The sequence below is a fragment of the Athene noctua genome, chromosome 13 (assembly GCF_965140245.1).
Source record: "Athene noctua chromosome 13, bAthNoc1.hap1.1, whole genome shotgun sequence".
Taxonomy (NCBI): Eukaryota; Metazoa; Chordata; class Aves; order Strigiformes; family Strigidae; genus Athene; species Athene noctua.
Window position 1 is genome coordinate 5,320,167 of NC_134049.1, and position 20,464 is coordinate 5,340,630.

The window sequence follows — 20,464 nt, forward strand, 5'->3', positions numbered from 1 at the left end:
ACCCAGGGCTGCAGGAGCACAGGAGGGGAGGTACAGTTCCCTGCCTCTAGCTAGTTACCTGCACAGGACCTTGTTTAGGAAAAGTTTTGACGCTCATGCATAACTTCACGGTATTAAAGGTGACAGGACTAACCACCAGCTACAGCACCAGGTGCGAGCGTAAATATGTTGCTGAAGCAGACGCCAAACCAGAATTACTTCGGTTTACACAGAATTATTTAGCTGCCAAAAAGGCTTCATGTCATCTCACTTCCCTCAGCCAACACATCTCTAAGCTTTTTATGCCTGAAAGACACTTAAATCGCATTGTTAATAGCCACAGGGCTACGGCTGGAGGCGCCACGTTCAGTTTTTCACTTTTTTTCCACGCTTTCCAGTTGCACCTTCCTGTTAAAACCCAAATATTCCGGGTGTCACCTCCTTAAAACCTGCGTAGGAGCCAAGGACAGCTGCCCACACATCTCGATACTATTTATGTCGACGGGATTCGTGCCAAATACCGGGGAATCAATCCTTCCACCTCCGCGGGACTCCCGCCCCCTCCGGGCTCCCCGAGGGGCCGGCCCCGCCCCGGCGGCGGGGGAAGCGGCGGGGCCCGGCGCGGAAGAGGCGGGCTCTGCGCGGCGGCTCGGCGGCGGCGGGCGGCACAGGGTGAGGGGCGCGGCGCAGGCGGGGGGCGGCTGCCGGGGAGGAGGGTGGCGGGAGGCCGAGACCCGCTGCTCCCCCTCGGCTCTTCCCGCGGCGGGCGCCGGCTGGAGCCGCCAGAGCCGCGGCGGGGCCCGCATCGCCCTGAGGGGAACAGGGCCTCGGCCCGGCCCTCCCGAGGGGAGCGAGCCGCGGCCGCGCAGTGCTTGGCCTTAGGCAGAGGAAGGCGGCGGGTGTCCCCTGTTACCGGCCCCCGCAGGATGATACCGATATTAAAGTTATTAATGGCGAGGAGAGCCGCTCCCAGTGCTCTTTGGAGCAGAGCAGTGCTGTGCGGTGGGTCCCCGGGGCAGTTCCTAACGTCCCCCCGTACTGAGACTGCCCCTGAGGAGCGAGGTTCCTTGGAGACAGCCTTTAGTAAAAACTAAGGAGGTTATCTCCCTGTGAAAAGGAGGATGAAGTCACCGGACATCCTGCAGTAGTAACTCCTACACCTGCTGCAGAAAGATTTACCCAGCGTCATTAGGTGAAAGGGGCAAGGCTGGAGGTGGGCTCTGGAGATCACCAGACACTGAACTTTCTGAAACTCATGAAAGGGGAGTTCAGTCTACGGAAAGAGTACTGTGCTCTATTCCCTGTAAACATCCGCTGAGCCTAGTCTCAAGCTGCTTATGGGTACAGTGGGGAGAAGAATTGGGCTTGGTCGTTGAGGGTATATATTTCAGTTCTCAGGGTCCAGAAGAAGCTGGTGTCCTTCCTTCCCTCCCTCCATTTTGCAAGGTGAATATTGGTCCTGCCTGCAATTCCACAGGAGTCAACAGAACAGCTTAATCTGGAAGCCTAGAGGCAAAGGACTTTAATGCTCTAAATTACACAGGGCTTGTTAAAACAGTAGGTGTAGAGCCTTTCTCAGCATCTGCTATTAGGGCCAGACTTCTACTGATGAGTAGTGCTGGATAGCACCAACGTCTGAAGGGCAAATGCATATATAGCCAGGTAGATAAGGAAGCTAAGGCCTTAAACACAGGTCCCATCACAGAGGCATGAAATAATTTAACTTCCTCTTAGGTGCTGCCCTTTCCTTGACTCAAGTTGCTAACATGTAAGTCACTGTGAATAAATCTGATTATTTTGCTTTGCTGGTTGTGTGTATCTGTAGGCTTTGTATGATATTCTACCTTAGCAAACTTTTCAAGTTGATTGTAGTAATGTTTATCATGTCAGAAATGGATCGGGAGTAGATTGGGAGTGCATTCTGAGGAAACACTTTTTTACTATTACTAACCCTCAGAAACGTCCCATATCTTTCTACCACACCTCATCTAATCGAGGTCTCTCAATGTTGATTTAAAGGTGATGCTGTGTAATGGCTGGCGATACTGGGTATTAACATGAGTTGAATTTCTCCTGTGTGTATGGAGTCCCTTAGCACTACTTCCAGTGTTTAGACAAGTCAGTGTCTGCATATCCAGCAGAGATGTCCAGAGACTGCACATGGTATTGTAATTACTTTCCATCAGAGATAAGCTATTCAGGAGAGTTATTTACAGTCTTAGATCATCAAGACTTAGGAGTCAATCATCTATGCTGTCTGCCCAAAACTTAACTGCTGTGTTCAACTGAGTGCAACATTTCACTGTCTTTCATTTGTCCTCAGTGGATTTTGGTAGCTATTACAATAAGAGACTTCGTATTTTGCTAAAGCTGCTTTTATTGTGTTTGTGTTCTAAGTTTTCAGAATGGCTTCCTTGGTTGACATGCCCCTGAATTATGAAAAGATGTTTGCTCATCGATTCACGTCAGATGACGAAGAATACCAGGAATATCTGAAACGCCCTGCAGATCCCCCTCCTATAGTTGAAGAATGGAGAAACAGATCTGGTGGTAACCAGAGAAACAGAGATCGGTACTGATTTCTTATTTTTTAAAAATCTTGGTAGTTTCACAAATATATACCTGAATGATCGTTTATTTCAGAAGAAAGATAGGAATTTGTTCTGTTAACAGAAGTATCTTCTTGTTACTTCATAGATAACTAAGTTTAAGAGAAATAGTCTTCTCTGAGAAGTAATGAGGTATTACATTTTCTCTGTATTGATAGTCAAAACTTTTTGTATTGTTTATAAAAGTATTAATTTGGTGTTTAATAAGGAATGAGCTGGAACCACCAAACCCGTTGCCCTGGGGTTTGGTACTACTCAGCCAGGAACATTTTTCCAGAGGGGAAAGATGAGAGTTCTGCAAAACTAAGCAGCCCATCATCTGTTGGATAATAACCAGCAGGAAGATGTGCAAAGGAACAGGCTAATAGTGTGATTATCAGTTGCTAGCTGTCCAGAAAAACGTTTAATTTGTAACCTAAATATTTGCTCTACCTTCTTAGATTAGCCTGTATTTCTTTTATCTAGTAGAAATGACTCTAAAATCCATCATCCAATCTGTCTAGTAAGTGCAGTGTTACCTGTCTACTGCCAAATATTTTGAATTATTTCTTCAGGATGTAATTGCAGCTTTTTACTGAACTCTGGACAGTAACACCTGATTTTTGTGTGACTGAAAAACAATGATTACAGCATGTAGTATGTTTGGTAATACTAATATCAGCTTTTAATATAAAGCAGCTAAACTCCTGTCCAACTAACAATTGGGAAGACTTGCTAGCTAAATATCTAAATAGGATTTGTGCTTTATCTGAAGAAAAGAAGGACAACATTCTAACTTTTTCTTGCCCTAGAAGCTTGTCATTAAGGTAAACACAGAATCAGTTTCTGCAGATTAAAAAAAGGTGGTTGTTTAAGGAGATGTTCTTACAAAACTGTGGTTCTCTGGACTAATGAACTCTTATGTATATGCTGGTCACAGAGTGAACCTCAGGTAAATGTTGTTTATCTACATCGTATCCTGAGAATCTAAAGAAAATGACCGAGGCAGCTGAAGTGTTGATAGGAATCAAGTTACAGCTGAAAAGACAAAATTTAGACTGAACAGTGGCTAAATACCACTGATAAGATACACTCTTTTGTGTATGGGAATCTTCGAGAGACCACAAAGCAGTGGTAGTGTGTATTTTAGGGGATATGTGAATTCCAGGGCTCTGTGCTGTTAGGAAGCCAAATTGTCCTTAAGGCTGCTTTGCCACAGCTTCCAGCCATAGAGCTGTCAGATTGAACCTGGCTTTCATACAGCTATGGATGTACCTTCCGGTTGGTTTTTAGATACACGGTGTGTTTGAGTCTCTATTCAAAGTTTCAGCAGTTCAGCTAAGGCCTGTGAATGCTTTGTGTAAGGAAACAGACTGTCCTTCCATCGCTTAGCAAATAGTGTGTTGGGTAGTAGTGAGAAATTAATGAATGATCTCAGGTGACTGTAGATCTGTTTTCATCGGTTGGCCATAAAAACAGATAAGTAATTGCGTGTATAAACAGTTACCTGATAGTTTTCATGAAAATGTACATTTTAAGAGTTCATTATCATTCATGTTTTTAAAGTCTCACAGTTTGTGTGAATCTTTGACATTTTTTTTCATTACAGGTTTCAAGATGGTAGATATTTTAGAGGGGACAGATACAACTGGCAAGGTGACTATAGATCTAATCAGAGGCCAGAAAGAAGTTGGGGTAATAACTACCAGCAGCACAGACAAGGACAATCTTACTCCTCCCACTATGGACAATATGGCTACAACTCCTACAACCCGGGGCCTCGTTACCACCCCTACTGATGATGCTTGTGGTTTGACAGTCCAGTAATGCTATGTAACAAATTCAGTTAGGCTTCAGTTTCTTTGTTTTTCCGTAGTTTTACAGATAACTGAAGAATCAGCATTACAGCTCATTGTTTATCTGTAGTATGAACCAAAAAAGGGAATACCTTTTATGAATAATAAAAGCATAATATAGGGTGTTTGTTTAGGGTCTGTAGATCTTAGATTAAATTTGAATCTCATTCATTTGTCTGAATACATACTAGCACACTCTTCTTTCATCACTGCGATTTCTCTCTGTTCCATTTAAGAAGAGACAACAGGTCAGAGGAAAACAGCTGTGGTTTGTGTGCAGCCTGTAGCAGTGGCACGTTGCCTTAAGATAGTTCTTTTTGAAAGTGTCATGCTGTGTCTCTCTGGAGAGAGTTTCTTACTTTGGCTTTTGATAGTGAGAAAAGATCAGTTTGGTTTGTATTTCAGATGCCTTAAAACTGCAAAGAGAGATGCTATTACAGAAATTATTTATGGGGTCGGCCTAATGTCAGTTGACTTAATGGCTTCAATTTACATTACAGCAGCATTCCTGTTAAAACATGGTCTAAAATTTGGAATAAAAATGAAGTAGTTTAAAAATGTATCTTGTAGTAGTTTAGTGATACAAGTTTTACCTGAGAAGTGATACCAGACACAGAAAAATTTGTATCATCCTAAAATCTATTTACTATGTGCATAACAGATTTTGGAGTTCCCATTTCAGTAAAGCTGTAAAATTTTGATGATAGTTGTAATTAGTTTGTATTAAATACTTTGTGCATGTCGTAGAAGAAAGGAACCATAATTACTACTGTTCTGTATTTTTTTTTTTGCATGAGAAAATAGCGTAAGCAGCACGGAGTGTTACTCAGTTCTTAGAATTTAAGTTCTGTGGGGTTTTTTTAAGTATTCACACAATAAAATTATAGTTCACGTGTAAGGATGTATCTGAATATTTCTGAAACCTACTTTTGAAACATTCAGACTTTTACCAGTGTCATCAAGGCTGAGAGCTGCCCAAGCAGCAGCACTGCTGGGTGAGTGGTTATACTGGACAGCTGTTGGCTTAAGTTTGAAGAATGGCCTGCTCTGCTACAACAAGAGGATGAGGCACATTGTGATTAAGCAGAAGTCTGGAGTGTTAATCCGCTACCTTATATTCTACTATAATAGGGTCAGAGTTCTCTATTTCACCATTTATGTGCTGAGCTAATTTGTATCAGGAGGGCAGTGCGTTTCCGTGCACTTGGCATTTCCTTCAGCTGTTGTGCAGAACCGTCCGTGCTGGCTGTTGTAAAAGTCATGACATTATGGGATAAAGAGAGCAAATTAGTGCATCTTGATTTTAAAAAACAAAGAATAAATGTAGAAGTCAAAAGCACAGTCTCCCAGCTCATAAGATGGTTTTAAGAGCTAAAGAGTATGTTTACTGTTGGTGTTAGGAACGCACTGCATGGAGCTTTTACACAGTCTGTGATACAAAAGCCATGACACAAGCACCTCCACCTACTTAAGTATTTCTGTCTTCTGTTTTTCATATAATACTGTTGACTCTCACACAGTTTTTAATATCCTACTCCCTGAAGTATTTGCCTTGAATTCAGTTGTTTGAATCTTCTAGTGAGGGGTTTGTTTTCCCTTAAGGAGTTGCACTGGATGAAACGCAGCCTTTGTAACCCTCTAACATGGCAGAGCTATGACACTGGGGGATACAAGATTGTGCAAAGTTCTTACCTGTGCACTGTGGAGAGCCTGCAAGTTGGTGTGGTGGAATTCCCTCTTGATGCAGGATGACATGCCAAGTGCCAGATATCCCAGACCTCCCGCCTCCAAGAAGGGAGTGTGTCTCTTTCTGCAAAGAGCCTGACACTGCCAGCTATGCCACAGAAGTCAGGCAGTGTCAGGATGTTCTTCTTCCTTACCATCTGGAGTAGCACCTCAGGTTGAAATAAAACCTGGCAAAAGGAACAGATTCTGTCTCATCTGTTGCTTTTCTTCAAACCCAGTAACTTTTATTTTTAGTGTCTTTCAGCTAGTGAATAAAAGAATGTACAACATTGTGATCAAACTGTAGAAGCAGCTAGGTTAGGATGGCTTAAGGGGAAGTTATGACTTCAAATTACACATTTCATGATCTCATCTCTCTTTTTTAAATGAGTTTCTCAACTGTGAGACCAGGAGAGACACAGGCCAGTGCAGCTTCTGTCTTTACATCCTTGACTCCATCTGCCTCACCCTTTGAGCTCTCAGTCCAACTTTAAGGACCTGTATGATTTACAGAACTTTTCCTTGGAACAATTATGGCAAGAATCTAATTTTTGGGGGGAATACATTTCTAAATAAAAGCATGCCTTGCACTGGACAGAAATAGATAAACAGAATTCAAAATATGTTACTTGCAGGAGTTTCCACTTAAATGAATTAGTATTTATGATAATGTCCAGTTTACTGTTTGTGTCAAGCTAAATAAAACCAGTAAGTATTGCCTGCAATTACCGTTTGTGCATTGCAGTGTGTTACAGATGACAAAACTGAAGCTCAGTAACATCAACATTTGCAATTTCAAACGCTAGAGAAATTGTTTGCTTTTACTATGCTGGAGATTGCAGGGTAAACATTGAAATTCAGCGTCTGGAATCTGACTTTCTCTTCCATCTGACATTTGCTCAGACATCATTATTATCATGAATAAAACAAAAGAAAGGTAAGTAAGTCTTACGTATTAAAAAATGGCTGTCATGTCACCGAGTTTGAACACTCCAGATCTGGAAACAGCTCTTGCCCAGGTTCTAAACCCATTCCTGAACACACAGCAATTTTCTATGGACTTGTTAATTGATACTGAAGAATTATCATGCCAAATTACAGAGGCTGTGGCAAGCAACAAAGAAAACTCAGTAGTTTTTATACAATTTCTTAACTAGTGTTTTAAAAAACCTTTCGAATCACAGCTAAGCCACTAGATACTTGAAGACAAAAGAAAGTGCATGGTCAAAAATAATCTTAGAGTGATTTGTGAGATACAATTTTACAAGTGCTCACTACTATTCAACCTCTATATTATCCTCGCTCTGCAGCTGGGGATAGAAATGTGCAGACGTGCTTTGAAAGGTTGGTTAGAAGCCGAACTACTTTCAAGAGGCTCTTTAGTGGAGATTTCAGACAGGGAAGACAAGTGTCATTTCTGATATAATCAATATTCAACTTCGGGAACAAAAGAGCTATTTAATTACTGTTTAAATATATTTAAATATTTTGCAACAGTTATATATTTGAGTATATTTAAACTTGTACTATTAATTTGCTAATAAATACTCTGCTTAATCAAGAAATGTGTTCACATTTGTTTCTTGTACTTCTTATACTGAGATGTTAAAGAAAAATTCTTTTTCTATCAAATTTAAGCTAATGTTTTGCCTGCCACCACCCCTGTTCCTTTGGGGGGGGGGGGGGGGGGGGGAGTGAATCTCTGAATTACACAGCTCCAGTCACACCTTCTCTAACTGTGACACACAAGAGGATGTAGGAACAAGAGACAAGAAGGCAGGGAAAGCAGGACTGCTCCTTAGAGCAGCTACTGACCGCCTCAGGAGCAATTTAACGAAACCGCACCTCCTTTGCCTTTCATTTGCCAATCAGGAAAAATTACTATAATCTGTCCCCTTGTCCCTGCATCTTAGAAGAGAGCTGTATAACCCTGCTTAAATTATGTACAGTACTGATACCCTAATGACCAGAAGCTAAGCAAGATTATAGGGCAGACCAGGTTTCCCTGAAAGTACCTAGGAAATAGGCAGCCTGAGTCGAGACACACGGAGGTAAATCCTAGAGATCAAAACAGAGCCCAGTGGCTCCAGCACTGCCAGGAGAGTAGATGCAACTGTACTTATGGTGGTGCACAATTATCTTGCCTCTCAAGAGGATTATTTCTCTATTAGGCCCCACAGGCTGGAATTCATTCTTGCATTTACCATGGCCTATATTTTTCTTCAGTAAAGCACAGACTGCACTTAGTGGCTGTCTGTCCTCATTTGCTTATATAAAACAGTGATGCCACCCTTCTATACAGGTCACCCCAACTGAGTACTCTGTCCTGTTAAAATGCAAATTTTAACAAGAGATGGTGAAAGTTGGTAATAACTACGTTTTACTCCAAGTAATAACACACAACGGGATCATCATCCCCAATAATTACCTTCTGTGTTATTCATGACTTGCAGGAATACAAAAGAATGTTTTTCCTAACACAGAAATGCTTTCTTTTCAAATAATACTTCAGCAGCTGGATGACTTTTTTCCACAAGTAAGGGCTGTCTTCTTTTTTCTTTTTTTTATATTGTGTAATTCAAACTTTTCTTCACTAATAAAAGATGTATCATTAACAAGTATCACAGTTACTCCTGCTCACTGTTCCAAGAAAAAAACTTTATCTATCCAAAAGATGAGTTAAAGTTTAGAAAACAACTTAGTTATTTGTAACAGAACTACAAAAATAAACCAAGGCTCAACCTCATCCATGAGAAAAAAAAATAAACTTCAAGGATTCAAGCAGAATCTTCAAACTGAAACATGTTAAATGTTAAAGGAATGATTAAGACACTAAGTTTTTTCAAAGCTCTTGTTCAGTATGAGGAAAGACAATTTGGTATTTATATACCCACATAAATTAAATACTTAAGATTATAATGTGTACTGTTGAGATAAAGGTTAAAAAACCCAAACATACTGTAAGAAATTTCACATAGATTTTGGCCACCATGTTCCAGGTTTAGCATGATCAGAGCTGATCAGAAAGTGGATGCTCTTTGTCCAAAGTCATGTCTGCAGTTTGTTTCGGAAGAAATGCTTGAAATGATACATTTTCTACTGAAAATGTGCTGAAGAAAGAGAAAGTAACAGTAATAATTGCCAAGTGCAACCAGCCCCAAATGATTACATGTTCTCTTACAAAATAAAATTATTTTTTCCATAGCAAAGGCCTGTTTTTTAAGTTTTACCATTCTGGAGTCATCAAGTCATCTTGATTTATGAATGCCACTGAGACCTAAAACAAAGTACATTTAAGAATACTGCTTCAGTGGTTTTAATGGTTTAAAGCATTTAAATACAGCATACAAAAGCTCTAGAGTTTAGATAAGTTTGGTGCAAGAGCTTTGTGCGGACACATGTTCTTCTCATATCAAGCTCCCATGACTCATAAGCCACATGTTTGAAATACCCACTCTGAAGTGAGCTGATGGAGCATCAAGCTTGGGGTACACATACCCTCCGCTAAGCCCCAGCTACAGCTAAACAGCTGTAAGAACATAAAGGAGCTTTACTTTAAATTGCTAATATGGGCAAATCCTATTTTTCCAACCCTGAGGGTCAGAGGATACTTCCATCAGCAGAATTACGTTTTTTGTTGTTCTAAGAGTGGGATGATACGTTGCACAGCCCAGGCAATGATGGGAAGGAGCACAGCTCAGCTAAAGGAACAATTGTTTCATGGCCATCTCCTCATGTATCCTGAACCCGGCACGGGAAAATAAGTTTTGAGATTTGATTATTGGTTATCAAGTGACTTTACCACCACACCACTGGCAGGGGTGGATTGAGGGTGGGTGTGTAAGATAAATTCCTTCCTCCTCCACAGACACCAGGGACCTCCCTAGCACAAAACAAGCCAGCAGAATATGGACCCAGGAATCTGGAAGCAGTTAAGCAGCTGGCTCATTATACTGGCAGAGTTTAAGTCCTTAAGTAAGATGGAGAGATCCAAGGGGCGATAAACAAATAGCTATTGATTGCATATCCTGCAGTCTGGGTAAATCCAACTGAAGAACCTCTTTAGACCTCACCAGCAGGATTTTAGTTTTTAGAGACAACATGGATTTAGTGCTAGGTAATAAAAGATCAGCCTAGTCTTACTTCCCTCCATATCTGCATTAGACATATTGTTCCTACTGGCCTAAAAATGTTTTTTAAATTTGATACTGCTTCTACTCTCTCCTTCCTATCACTACCCAGGCACTGGGCTATTTATTTCAGATACATCTGTTTTACTACTTCCTCATATTCTTGAATGCTTCTGAAGACAAGACCTTTTAAAACGTCTTTAAAATTCTAAAAAGACAACTTTGCCACGGTGCCAGTCATTCTACCTGAACTAAAATGAAAGTTAAAAGAATGTTTTCAAAGATAGAACCAGACACGTGTGTTAATACCCAGCTCAGCTATAGACCCCTTTCAATGCTTTTGTGTCTCAGCTTCCATCTGCCCTGTTCCCCTCTTCTGTGCTCTGTATTTCAGCTACAAATCCTCCCAAGCAGGGGCTACTCCATTTAAAACAGAGGTATGGTGTATAACAAACTCAGCTGGGGTCCATATATCCTAACACAATGCATTAGAAACATTCTGGTGAGCAAATTGTTATGTTTGCTGATTTTTAAATATTTTTTTTAAACTAAAACCAAACACATTACAGATACTATGAAGGCAGTGACTTGATTTAACCCCTGCCTTTATGTCACTCCATAGTTATATAGCATAGTATTTAGAGGCTGGGATCCTGTGGCCTAGCAAGCTCTCAAAGCTAGACCAGCACTAAACAGTAAATGAATCTAATCCTATGGGTGTAGTAGAAAAGCCCTTCAAAAACGTAAGTAGCATAAAGACAGCCTCATCATAGCTAAGAGGTATGGGTAGTCCAATTTGATGGTTAACATTGACTTAAAGAGAGGTGAATTAAAAACGAGGTGGCAATCTATGCAAACGAGATTCCACACCAATACAACTTCTGATGGTTACTGTATCGAATGTATTATTCATTTATATTTAATTGATTTTAAAAACATTCATGCATACACCATACAACCATGGCAAGAGTGATTAAAATTCCAGCCTTATATATTACAGTGCTTGCCTTTTAAAAAATCAAGCAGATGCAAAAATTTTAATGCAAACTACTAGAATTACATAGTTAAGCACCTGAGTTTCAAAACCATTAAAGCTCTTCTTTGCACCTACAGGGAAAAAAGAGGAAAGAAAATACAGTGGGGTAAGGGGAGGAGTGGATGAGTCAGCTATGATGAAAGAGGGAATGTACTGGTGCAGGAAAAGGAAAGATAAGAGTGACAGAGCAGCCATTGCAACAAATGTGCCTTCTCAGAAGTAAAAAGTCTTCCAGAAGAGTCTATTGAAAGGTCACAGTGTCCTTAGTAGCCAAGAAGACGAAATCATCCGACTGAAGGCAAAATACAAATCTGTTTAAAACCATTTGTGATTGATAAGAACTGGAAGACAAAGATGGCATCACAGTCCCTTGGCAGGAAAACTCCTCCAGATGGCATCTATTTCTCATTAATGCTCTGGGGGAGGATCCTAGACATCCCAGCAGGTCCCGTCGTGACTTTGGATTCAAAGCTGTCCACAAACTCAGCTGCTCTCTGGCTCAACTCCACTTTTGCTGCACATGCATATGGCACGCAGCAGTGCTACAGGACATCGGTTGATGAATGACTTAACTCTTTAATTTCTGCCTCTTTAGATCACACCTCCCGTACTATGTTTTAAAAGGCTGAAACCTGTCTGTAATTGTGCCACCCAAGACATGGCTCAGAAAACCTTTTCAGGCTCTTCATATTTACTGTTACTAGTATAGAACCTTTAAGGATTGCTAGAAAACATTAAGAATTGTAACCCAAAAAACCAAAGGAAATCTTAACAAGTGAATGTCAGCTCATTTTTGGTTATTCACCCCTTCCAAAGCACACATCAACATGATGAAAACGTCAACCTTGAGTTAAGACCGTATCAAATATTTGCATCTTGGTTTTCACTTGGCAAAATCTGAGCAGGGCTTTAAAATAAGTCTCTAAATGGGAAAAAAACAAAAAATCTTTATTCCCTGTCCATCATCAGTCTTTCACTCTATTTGTTGTGATGCCACCATACCATCATCCCATCCCTCCATACACAGAACATTTGTAGTTGGGTTTGGGGGATTTTGTCCAATCTAATTTTAGATTAATTGAGAGACAGATTTTCTACAGTTCCCTCTGGAAGCTATTCTTTGAACCTCCTGGAACTCATTGCCAATTCCTTCTTTCTTAACAATGGCTTAAGTATGGGACCTCCTCTATGCTGCTTATCATTTGCTATGGATTTGTTACTCTGAGACAGCTTCACTGTGGAATAGTGTGTGGCAGTGACCTTACAGTACTTTTGTCCACACCACTGGGGATAAAAGCAGCCTAGTCAGAAATCCCAGCTGAGTTCAGGAGAGCCCAGGATCCTTACAGCACCTACTGAAATCTCTACCGAGCTCCCTTACTATTGCTTGCAAGAGAGATGAGTTTCATATGGCAATCTCATAGTTAACTCCACAAGAGTGCCTCAGTTTCATCAGCTGAGGTTATTTAACAAAAGAAAATGACTGTAGGTAATAAAAAGTCATTGACCCCTCACTAAGATTTATCTGGGTTAACACAGACAGGGGTGGAGACCTGAAAACAAGCAAAGGGTCCAAAGAGTAGAATTTATTTGAATTCCTATGCTACATGGATCACATTCTTTTCTGTGAGCATAACAGAAATAAATATATAGGAACAGTCAGTCCACCGCAGCATGCTGAGAACCTAAACAAATGTTCTAACACATGAAGGATCGTGTGCGTAGAACATCTGCATCGCAACCGGGGTGGGGAAGTGCCACGCTGGGTCTGAGCTCCTTCCAAGGCTGACGGTGCCCTGCTTGTCCCTGGGACGCTGCTGGCCTGCAGGCAAAGCTGAAGAGCACACAATTTGGTAACAGGGCTGATTATCTGCCGGCAGATGATAAACTGCAGATTCTCGTGCCGCAACAACAAGGCCTTCTATTTTAACTAGCAAAACACTGTAGCAGAATCACTGGTCTGTAGTTATGGCTATATTTAATTCAGTAAATTGTTTACTTTGTGTCCACATCTTACTCCGTTTCCAAGTCAAATTTACACATCACTTCAAGTTAAGATAAGCAATATGTCCTGAATACTGATACGGGCCAGAATGTGATTATCCTAAAATCAGTTTATGAATCCTCTTCATTGGCCCTTTGACAGGAAACTTCACTAGACACAAGAGGAAGTAAAGGAATAAACCGAAATCAAACACAGTATGCTTAAGGAACAATTAAAATGAGTATTTTAATTCACCTTTGTAACCTTCTAAGAGCTTTCAAATTTATATGGCTTTAAATGATAATGATTTTGACAAAAAACCTATTTTTTCCCTCTGTGAAAGGTATTAGCAGGAAATTGAAAGGTTGAAGGAAAAGGAAATTGCATTTTTTACATTTATGAGCCTTCTCTAACTGCAGTGGGCAAGGTATTTATCATGCATAGCCCGTCCTTGTCTTTGAATGCTCTCTTCCAATTTGGACTGGAAGCGCTGTGTGTTAAAGGATCATTAACCAAAGTCGTGTACATCATCTCTCCCTCACAAATGAACACAGTAAACACTGCAACAGCCACACAGACACTCTATAATCAGGGCCCAAAGCAGGCCTAGTGGCTCACAAAAGACAAAGTAGACAGACTAAACTACCCCCAAATAAAGGCTTTTTTCCCTAAAGCTTACCCATCCCAAAGAAAGGGCAAGGCAATGGCCTTGCACTTGCTGAAAGACTCCCTGGAGCTGGTCTATCTCACATGCAAAGCTCAGAACCGACACACACCCCCCTCTGGCCCTGGGGGACTCTCTCACCTTAAATCTTAGCATTTTATTACCTGGCTTCTAGCTGGGTCGTGTTCTTATCCCTTGTATTTACACAAAGTTTCAAGCACGTAATAGGAGCTTTACACCGTGAACACATTATAAAAGCAGACGGGAGACAAATAGCACCTTACACTGGCTTGTACAAATCATGATGTTGGGACTGAGCACTGTTTCACGAAACAAAGGGCTGGGTCACAGAGCCATATCATATAATGTTTTCACATCAGCGCACTCCAAAAAAAAAAAAGTGAAATAAGAGTCATAACACTGGCTGCATAGATTTACAAGGCAATAAGATCCCATGGTGAGAGGTACGCCGAGGTATATGGAAGAATCGCTGTCTTCATAGTTACATTCCTGTCTCTGGGCACTAAATGCCGTATCTCTGGTTACTAAATGCAATGCACTTCCAAAATTACAGAAAACTAATTTCTGAAATGGAATTCATTCCTGTTTAGTTTCTCCCACGTAAACCTGTCTTTTATAGGGCACTCTTGGCCCCTAGCACAGAGGGGTTGATCTATGCCCCAGCATTTGGAAATCATTTCAGGTTGCTCTTTTTACCACAAAAGAGAGGAATGCAACACCTGGGGTAGCAAAGAAAACCAAGCAAGATTTTAATCTTCCAGGAGTCTCATGTTCTGCTTTCAAATCTTTTTCCATTACTATTTAATGGTATTATAATTACTGTAAGTCTCTAGCGTTCAGAATAACCACAAAACAAATACAACCTTGATTATGCTCTTATTATTATTTGTATTACAGTGGCAACAAGAGACTTTGAGCTTTACCAAAGGAACAGAGGAGTGTGCATCTCCAAGAACCCCCATCTAATCTAAAATAAGAATTTGTAGGTTATTACAAACAGAAAAGACTGGGGAAAAGGGACCATGCACAGAGGTTGCTATACCTAGTTTATATTCTCTTATTTTCTTACCTTAACTTAACTTAACTAATTTTCTTACCTTACCTTAACTTCTTACCTGACATTCTTTTTTGGAAAAGAGTCTGTCCTTCATGAAAGTGGACACAAAGACAAACAGCAATCCTACTCTCTAGAATTGGCTCAAATCTTATTGTTTAGGACAAGTTCTTCTCTAAAAGCCTTAAACACAGCTATCCCCCCTGCTGCCGATCCAGCGTTCGCAAGTCTTGATAGCTGCCAAACCTGCCTCCAGTCACACTTTTTTGTTGTAACTAAGAAGTCAGATTTATTTATCCTCTAAAACTGTGGGCTGTATTTATCCTCTAAAACTGAACAAACATGTAGCAATAGACCAAAGGCTTCTTTGTGGAGAAAGCACATCATTTCAGAAGAAACAAAGACAGGTGTCTCTTCTGCTTAATGCTGTTCAGAGACAGTAAAGGAAAAGAAAACAAGCATTTGATTTACCCTCTCACATACTACGCTATTGAATGAGTCAGTTAATCAGAAGACCTGATTTCACCATTCCAAAGTGATTTCACTTAAACCTTGAAGTGTCATCCCCTTTTGGTATTTGTACTTTTTCAACAGTGGAAATTAATATAGCAGAGAGGCTAGGTCTAAAATTCAGAGATGAAAGGTGGCAGTGAATTTCTCCGAGTTCAAATTTCTCTTCTAATTAGAGACTTAATGCTTTCTTTTCTGACACAGAAGAGCGTCTCATACTTTTCAAACAATTATTAATACAGTCCACAGTTATCTTCCCCTGCAGAGCAAACTCTCACCATATCCACCAACCTGAATGAGCATTTCTGGCAGCAGCTCCCCCCACTGCAAAAGGCTGGAGACTGGGCTCCCAGGGCTGCCAATTTAGCGTAATGGAAACCTGTGGGAGACTTCACAATACTTTGGACAAAGCTCTGCAGATAAGACAAGACCCTGGGAGTTGCAGTTGGCCAACTCCGGTGTCAAGTGGATGCGCCAGCCTCTCACAGCAATTACAAAGTGTTAGTCCTGACTTGCTGTGAAAGGTAATAGTTCAGTCACCACAATGAAAAAAGTACTGGCAAACTGTAGCTGCCTTTGTGGAATCAACTGACTTAAATGAGGTGGGAAGGCAGAATAGATGACTGAGGCATGAGCAACTCTCCATCTGAATTTGTATTTTAACCCACACACCTCTAAATAACAACAGCATCAGAAGATGCTCTTCCTATATTACACACCAATGGCCCTTACACGAATCTTATCACTTCAGAAGATGAATCTCTCCTTCCTGAAAAATTTCAGACTGGCATTTAAGGGCTCAGGATTCACACTGAGAGGTCCATAGGTAATATCCTTTCCCCACCTAGATTCACAGATTGCAAGTAAAAAGGAACTGTGAAAGTTACATTGCAAATTATTAGATTTACAGTCTTTGAAAACCTGGCAGGTTTTTTTCCCCATTCTGACTTGAGAGCTAAACAGCAGAGCAGGTGCTATAAAAATGTCTACTCTATCACACCCTCTATTCTATGCATGTTCCTCCCCAGCAGAGCTTAGAAGGATATGCAGCAAATACTTCCCAACAAGGCAAACAAAATTGATCCTAGCCCAATAAATGACCTTTGATTGATGTAAATCATTCCCTTTTTTTCCCCCCCTCTCCTCACCATGTTTGATTCATTATTTTTGGACTGGAGAAGTTCACCTAGTATGCAAACCCAGGAATGAAACAAGTAAGTTCTGTTTCTTCAGAGAGTCTAACCAAGGTACCTCCCACTGGATTACCACAGGAAAGAGCCTAAAACCCAAACTGGAAATAGCTAAGATCTGAAAATGAACTGACATTAATTGCTTATTTAAGTTAATAAGCCCAAATGTGTAAAACTTCACTAAATTCTTCTCCAGGTAAAAAGACCAAGTAGGTCCACTAAAGTGAGCAGGAATCATATGAAGATGAAAAACCAAAGGTTTTCTATGAAAGAGGTTGTTAAACACCATTTTCCATAAAACATGTTTTAGTGGAACTTTTCTTCAGAGCCTTGTGACATGAGCAGTGGTGCAGAAAATTTTCTGTTTCTTGTGGAGGTCTATCTTACAGCAAGATCAGAGAAAATACCTTCAGATTCAATTTGCAATAGCAATCCCAGAAAGGCTTACGGCAAGTTCTGGTATTACATGTTCTTCTTGTCTTTGTTTCTTTAAGCATGTAACACAGGTATACCAACACCTCCATCAACAGACTCACTTATTTTTGCAGATTTAGAATTTATACTTTTCAGACTACTGAAAGTTGTGTTTACTTAGATCTTACACCTTCTCTACCCTTACACACATAGGCATTCGACTACTGAAAGACTGGCCTTGCCACACATACAAAATTTCGTGACAGCTATTGTCAAATTAGTGTTTTCAGATGCTCTAATTTCACATTTCTCTTTTGCCAGAAATATTGCCTGGCACCATTTTCAATTAAAAAAAAAATTATTCTAGCTGATATGTGACAGCAATCTCAGCAAACAGAAGTCATACAGTTTGCGAACATCATTATAAGCTGATCGTCTTTTAAAAATATTTAACAAAAAGCTCCTGGGTCTGCTTTAGTAGCTGAATCTGAACTCAGCGAGGAAGTGACTGAGCAGAATCAGACATTCTCATTAAGTAAAATTAGCCAAGTGCAATTCGCCTGGCTGGTCCCCTCTATGTATTAGCATTTGTATTCAGCCAGTTATGAGCTTAATCAGGGTTTTCAAACAAAAAGAAAAAATCCCCCTAAAAACATAACCTATGAGGTTTATTAGTAAGAGATTACACTTCCATTGTTAAAAAGGCAGCTAAGAAACCGAAGAAAATTGTCCGTTCAGAAGTGCATCCCAGTATCTAATAGTAATCTTTTCTCATGGCCGGAACATGACCTCACATACATGCTACCTGATTGTTGTCAGATTTACTGAAGACAAAAGGAGACATTTTATTAAAGGGTAAATGCCAGGAGGCTACACAGAGCTGCTACAGGGCCCCCCTGGAACAGACAGGTTTGCCTTCTGATTGCAAAGATTATATCACAAGGTCTTTTTTTTTTTTTTTTTTTTTTTCCCCTTCCACAATGAATGCATCTCAAAGAGCTCCCAGGCCCAGGAAACAGAAAAAGAAATGCAGTACCATCTAAGGAGATAAGCATCAGCAACAATGCTGATGTGACAAATAAAGAGCAGAAACAACCCCAGGGAGTCTGGTGCTGCTGGAGGACACTTACCTGAAACAACAGCAGCAAAACTGAAGATGAGAGGCAGCAAGAGGGCATATGAACCCAGGGACCAGAGACAGGAAGGTGACTGCTTGGGCTGAGCATGTGTGGTGATATCACTATCAAATTTAACCCTGCAGACCTTCTGAACATCAGAAAAGAGCAGGAAAATGTGTAGATTTTAATACATTGGAAGTAGCACCAGTTAGGAAAAAAAAAAAGGTTCTATAGAAATAGCTCGTTTTATAAAATTCAACTCGCTAATGCCCCTTTCAGAGAGACAGGCACCAAGTAGATCCTAAGATGCATGGAGAGCTTTGAATTTTTTTATAAATTATGCCTCAATGCATCCTGATTTGCAAAACTACAGTAAACTGGCCAAAAGGAACAACATGCTGCAGTCCTTCCCACGTGCACTGCACACATACCAGGTAACAGAAACAAGGCAACTTGATGACAATCACCCCAGCATTACCCTTTGCAACCCCAGTTATTCTCTTAAAGCAGACAACTGCTTTATCTGAGCAGCACAAAATGAGGCTTTGACCCTCTATTGTTCATTCCAGCATTCTTTTCTCCTTAAGTCCATGGTTAACTGTTCTCTTTACAGCATGTTTCTATAGTGACCAACTGCTAAATTGATAATATATTTCCCTTTCCACCTGCCTTAATTCAGACTTGGAAACTCAAAATGTTATTTAAAGGACGTACCAAACACTGAGCCTCGAGCTCTAGTAAGATGGTATGGTAGAGTACTTCATCACTCTAAATTCCCCAGCTCTTGAAACAATGCAAAACCAAAGAAATGCAGCATTAATAGATGAAAGCTAAATTCTTCATGGCTCACTATCAATTACTTGAAAAACTAATAAGCAAAGGACCAGGAAGAAATGAATTCCCAGTACCTTAGAGAAGTATCAGACTCCTCTTTTCGGGCAAGCATTTAATTTCTCCAGCAGCTTTTTGACTGTTTATTGTGCCTTGGTTACATTAACAGCGCTTTGCCCCAAGTGCAGCAGCCTTCCTAGAGAATAATAACGAAGATACGCTTTACATGTGGGTAAAGCACTGTGTTCCCAGAAGGAGACAGAGGAGCACATTTTTATAATAGCTAATATGGCAACGAATCATCCTCCTGAGATAAGGCTAAAAACATAAAGAGAGGAATACAGCAGGCTGAAGTAAAAAAAAAAAAAATGTAAAAAGGGACTCATCTGGTTCAAGTTTTACATATGCAAATAAACAGTATAAGAAGGGAAACAGAGAGAGACATGTGAAGTAATGAGCAGGAAGATCAGGTGTATCTATCTTCCTGGAAGCTGAAAGAGGAAGATATTAAACTGTGCTTTCTGGTAAATTGCCACTGCCAGTTATTGACAAAGTTGTCAATTATACAGGATTATTTAGACTGATGATACCTGAAGAAATGGGGATTTAGAAACACTCAGAACTAAAAGGAGAGACAGGAATGCGCTGCAGATGACAAATGGAGTGGATTGAAAGTAAAAGAGCAAAGAGGCCAGCTTCAAAGGGTATAATTAAATATCCTTAATTAGCATATCAGAGTATTGCAATAAAACCATATACTTACTTTCAAAGTTGGATTTTACAAAATACATCTGAGTAGATGAAAGACAAAGAATGTTCTATGCCACAGGACTGCTTGGCATAGAATTTATTCAGATAACTTCCATTTTGCTAATGTTTAAATAACTTAATTATATAAAAAATGCCCAGGTCTATAAGCAGTAAGATATTAAATCACCATTAGACAGATTTTACTGAAATTGGTCAGACAATGCATTAGGAAAAGAGGACAGTGCTTGAGTCAATAGCAGGATTTCAAGTAGCTGAGTAGTCATGTAGCTTAATGCACATGGATAAAGTAGGGACCAGTAAGTAAAAGGAGGGTAGCAACTGGCACCACAATGTTTTTAAACAGGTCTAGAAGTAAGAGTTAAGTTTTATTTTGAGACAAGGGACGGGAAAAGTGTTTTGAAATTCCTGGAAGAAGCCTCCTACAATGTCACAAAGCTCTGTTCTGTTAAAAACATACTCTGCTGAAGAGTTTGGGATATTTGCTACCACAGTTTTCTCACTAGAATGAAAGATATTCCGCTGTGTTTATTAAGAAATAGTTGACAGCCTAGGATTTCCATACAAGATTTGAAAGCGCTAGGCCTAAATCACAG

The 20,464-nt window shown here is 40.3% G+C and overlaps 1 protein-coding gene across 2 annotated transcripts; it reads left to right on the forward strand.

The window, feature by feature from the left end:
• Nucleotides 1–555: 555 nt before the first annotated feature.
• RAMAC (RNA guanine-7 methyltransferase activating subunit) lies at nucleotides 556–5,186 on the forward strand. 2 transcript variants are annotated; one of them, XM_074917031.1, is made up of 3 exons: nucleotides 556–651; nucleotides 2,377–2,551; nucleotides 4,177–5,186. In XM_074917031.1, the coding sequence occupies exons 2-3, from the start codon at nucleotides 2,385–2,387 to the stop codon at nucleotides 4,364–4,366; spliced, it is 357 nt and encodes a 118-aa protein (XP_074773132.1). In that variant the 5' UTR covers nucleotides 556–651; nucleotides 2,377–2,384; the 3' UTR covers nucleotides 4,367–5,186. The 2 variants fall into 2 exon arrangements, with proteins under 2 accessions (XP_074773132.1, XP_074773133.1); XM_074917032.1 differs by lacking the exon at nucleotides 556–651 and adding an exon at nucleotides 1,714–1,747.
• The last annotated feature ends 15,278 nt before the right edge of the window (nucleotides 5,187–20,464 follow it).

What these genes read in the sequence shown, in the direction of transcription:
- RAMAC (XM_074917031.1), top strand. Translation starts at nt 2,385, where the DNA reads ATGGCTTCCTTGGTTGACATGCCCCTGAATTATGAAAAGATGTTTGCT. An exon ending in AACCAGAGAAACAGAGATCG is followed by an intron (nt 2,552 to 4,176) that starts GTACTGATTTCT and finishes TTTTCATTACAG; the next exon opens with GTTTCAAGATGGTAGATATT.